This window comes from Calidris pugnax, unplaced genomic scaffold (assembly GCF_001431845.1).
Source record: "Calidris pugnax isolate Ruff unplaced genomic scaffold, ASM143184v1 scaffold307, whole genome shotgun sequence".
Taxonomy (NCBI): Eukaryota; Metazoa; Chordata; class Aves; order Charadriiformes; family Scolopacidae; genus Calidris; species Calidris pugnax.
The window spans coordinates 8,590-12,011 of NW_015091040.1; the positions used below are offsets into that span (position 1 = coordinate 8,590).

The 3,422-nt window shown below is 66.2% G+C and overlaps 1 protein-coding gene across 1 annotated transcript in view; it reads right to left on the reverse strand.

Annotated features, from left to right (window-relative positions):
* OPLAH (5-oxoprolinase (ATP-hydrolysing)) overlaps positions 1-3,422 on the reverse strand; it is a 41,342-nt gene that overhangs the window by 7,421 nt on the left and 30,499 nt on the right. Inside the window, exons 9-13 of the mRNA XM_014956139.1 lie at positions 2,111-2,215; positions 1,200-1,351; positions 932-1,092; positions 731-832; positions 262-436 (exon numbers count right to left, since the gene is read on the reverse strand). Of these exons, the coding sequence (XP_014811625.1) occupies positions 262-436; positions 731-832; positions 932-1,092; positions 1,200-1,351; positions 2,111-2,215 (695 nt within the window). The remainder of the gene's footprint in view (positions 1-261; positions 437-730; positions 833-931; positions 1,093-1,199; positions 1,352-2,110; positions 2,216-3,422) is intronic.

Consider the following 3,422-nt stretch of genomic DNA (forward strand, 5'->3'; position numbering starts at 1 on the left):
CCATGTCCCCACCATCACCAACACGTACCCACCATCATCACCATGTCCCCACCATCCCCACTGTTCCCACCACATCCCCACCATGTCACTGACACCCTCATGCATCCCCACCATCACCACCCCATCCCCACCACCATGTCCCCACCACGTCCCCACCATCACCACTGTGCCCCCACCAACCCCACCACATCCCTGCCATCCCCACCACATCTCCATTGTCCCCACCATGCCCCCACAGTGTCCCCCCCCCTGCAGACCCACCCTCCTCCTGGAAGACGCCGTCCTTCACCAGCTTGAAGGAGATGAAGACGGCCCCCTCCTCCTGCAGGGTCTTGGAGTGGGGGGGCATGGAGCCGGGGGTGATGCCCCCGATGTCGGCGTGGTGGCCCCGGCTGGCCACGAAGAACACGGGCTTGGGGACACCCGGCCAGAAGACCTGGGGGGAGCCTGGCACTGAGCTGATGTCCTGGGGGGGGTCTGCACCCCATCGGGGGGTCCTGCAGCCCACGGGTGGGTTCTATACCCCATAGGTGGGGTCCTGCACCCCAAGGGTGGGTCTTGAAGCACACAGATGGGTCCTACACCCCATGGGGGGATCCTACACCCAACGGATGGGTCCTGCAGCCCATGGATGGGTTCTATACCCCATAGGAGGGGTCCTAAGCCCCATGGCGGGGGTCCTGCGCCCCATGAATGGGTCCTGCAGCCCACGGGGGGGTCCCACACTCACGGGGGTGATGACGGTGAGGTCAGGCAGGTGGCTGCCCCCCGCGCAGGGGTGGTTGCTCAGGATGACGTCCCCCTCCCGCAGGTCCTCACCCAGGTTGCGGATCTGCAGGGCACCGGGAAGGGATGAGCAGGTCCCTGCTGGGGGGAGGAAGGGGTCCCAAACCCCCTGAGACCCCCCCTCTGCTCCCCAGAACCCCCCTACCTGGAACTGGACGGTCTCCTGCATGGCGCCCAGGTGGACGGGGATGTGGGGGGCGTTGGAGACCAGCCCCCCGTCCGGCCCGAAGAGCGCGCAGGAGAAGTCCAGCCGCTCCTTGATGTTGGTGGAGATGGCCGTCCGCTGCAGGATCCGGCCCATCTGCTCTGCGGGGGGGTTGGGACGCACACGGGGAGGACCCTCAGGACCCCCACACCAACCCCCCCAGCCCCACGGAGCCCCCGTCCCCGCAGTGCCCCTCTCCCCTCCCCACCTGCGATGCTCATGAAGCGGTGGGAGAAGATGGAGAGCTGGATGGGGTCGAGCTGGGGGCCGACGGGGCGCGGGGCGCCCGACCCGATGGCGATGGAGATGTCACCGAAGGGGGTGAGGCTGGCGGTGCAGCCCGGCTCCACCACGATGGTGCTGCGGTGGCACCAGGAGATGGAGGGGCGCGGGGCACCCCGGGGTCCCCACCGGCTCCCCAGGTCCCATCAGCTCCCCAGGGTCCCACCAGCCCATTGGGATCCCCACCAGTTCCATGGGGTCCCACCAGATCCCTGGGGTCCTTCTAGCTTCCTGGAGCCCCCACCAGCTCCCCAGGGACCCCATCAGGTCCTCGGTGTCCCACCAGCTCCTCAGAGTCCTCCCCTGGGGTTCCTCTGTCCCCCTGGGGTCCTATCATTCCCACTGGGGTACCACCAGCTCCCTGGGTTCCTCTCTGGGCTCCCCACCATCTCCTGGGGATCCCCATCATCCTCCTGGAGTCCCCCCGTTCCCCTGGGGTCCTTCTGGCTCCCCAGGATCATCCCCCTGGGGTCCCTCCATCCCCCCAGGGTCCTGTCATCCCTCTCGGGTCCCCTCCATTCCCATGGGGTCCCCCCCGGGGTTCTGTCATCCCCCTGGACTCCTGCCCTTGCCCTGGGGTCCCCCAATCCCCCTGGGGTCCCCATGTCTCCCCAGGGTCCCTCTGGCTCCTCAGGGTCCCGTCATCCCCCTGGGGTCCCCCTGGCGACCTACCATCCTCCTGGGGGTCCCACCATCCCCTGGGGTCCTTCTGACTCCCCGGGGTCCTGTCGTCCCACTAGGGTCCCACCAGCTCTTTGGAGTCCCTGATGGCTTCAGGGGGTCCCCCCCAACCCCTCAGGGTCCCCCCCACCCCCCGGGGTCCCCAAAAGCCCCAACCTGTTCTTGTCGATGATGATGGCGGGGCCGGGGACGCTGGGGTCGCAGCCCAGCTCCTCCAGCAGGAACGGCAGCTGCGGCCAGGGGGGCACCGGGACACCCCAACTGCCCCCAGCGTGGCACCAAGGTGCCGGGATGGGGATGGTGGCACTGGGATGGGGATGGTGGTACCGGGATGGGGATGGTGGCACTGGGATGGGGGACCATGGTGCCAGGATGGGGATGGCGGTGCCAGGATGGGGATGGTGGCACTGGGATGGGGACGGTGGTGCTGGGATGGGGATGGTGGTACCAGGATGGGACCCATGGCACCTGGACAAGGATCAGGGTGCCAAGATGGGGATGGTGGTGCCAGGATGGGGACTGTGATGCCAGGATGGGGATGGCGGTGCTGGGATGAAGATTGTGGTACTGGGATGGGGATCATGGCACTGGGATGGGGACCATGGTGCTGGAACAGGGATTGTGGTGCCAGGATGAAGATTGTGGTGCTGGGATGGGGATCATGGCACTGGGATGGGGACCATGGTGCTGGAACAGGGATTGTGGTGCCAGGATGAAGATTGTGGTGCTGGGATGGGGATGGTGGTGCTGGGATGGGAATGGTGGTGCTGGGATGGGAATGGTGGTGCTGGGATGGGAATGGTGGTGCTGGGATGGGAATGGTGGTGCTGGGATGGGAATGGTGGTGCTGGGATGGGAATGGTGGTGCTGGGATGGGAATGGTGGTGCTGGGATGGGAATGGTGGTGCTGGGATGGGAATGGTGGTGCTGGGATGGGAATGGTGGTGCTGGGATGGGAATGGTGGTGCTGGGATGGGGATGGTGGTGCCAGGATGGGGATCGTGGCACTGGGATGGGGACCTTGGTACCAGGATGGGAGATGGCAGTGCCAAGTAGGGGGACCATGGTGCTGGGATTGGGATGGGAGTGCTGGGATGGGGATGGTGGTGCCGGGATGAGGATCCTGGTGCCAGGACAGGGATGGAGGTGCTGGGATGGGAATGGTGGTGCTGGGATGGGGATTATGGTACCGCAATGGGGGAATCATAGGAGTGGGATGGGGACCACAGTGCTGGGATGGGGATGGTGGTGCTGGGATGAGGATCCTGGTGCCAGGATGGGTATGGTGGTGCTGGGATGAGGATTCTGGTGCCAGGATGGGGATGGAGATGCCGGGATGGGGATGGAGATGCCGGGATGGGGGACCATGATGCCGTGCCGTGGGTACGGACCGGCTGGTGAAGGCGGCGAGGAAGTCCCCGGCGCGGCAGGAGTGGGGGGTCGGGGGGTACCCCTTGGCCGAGCACAT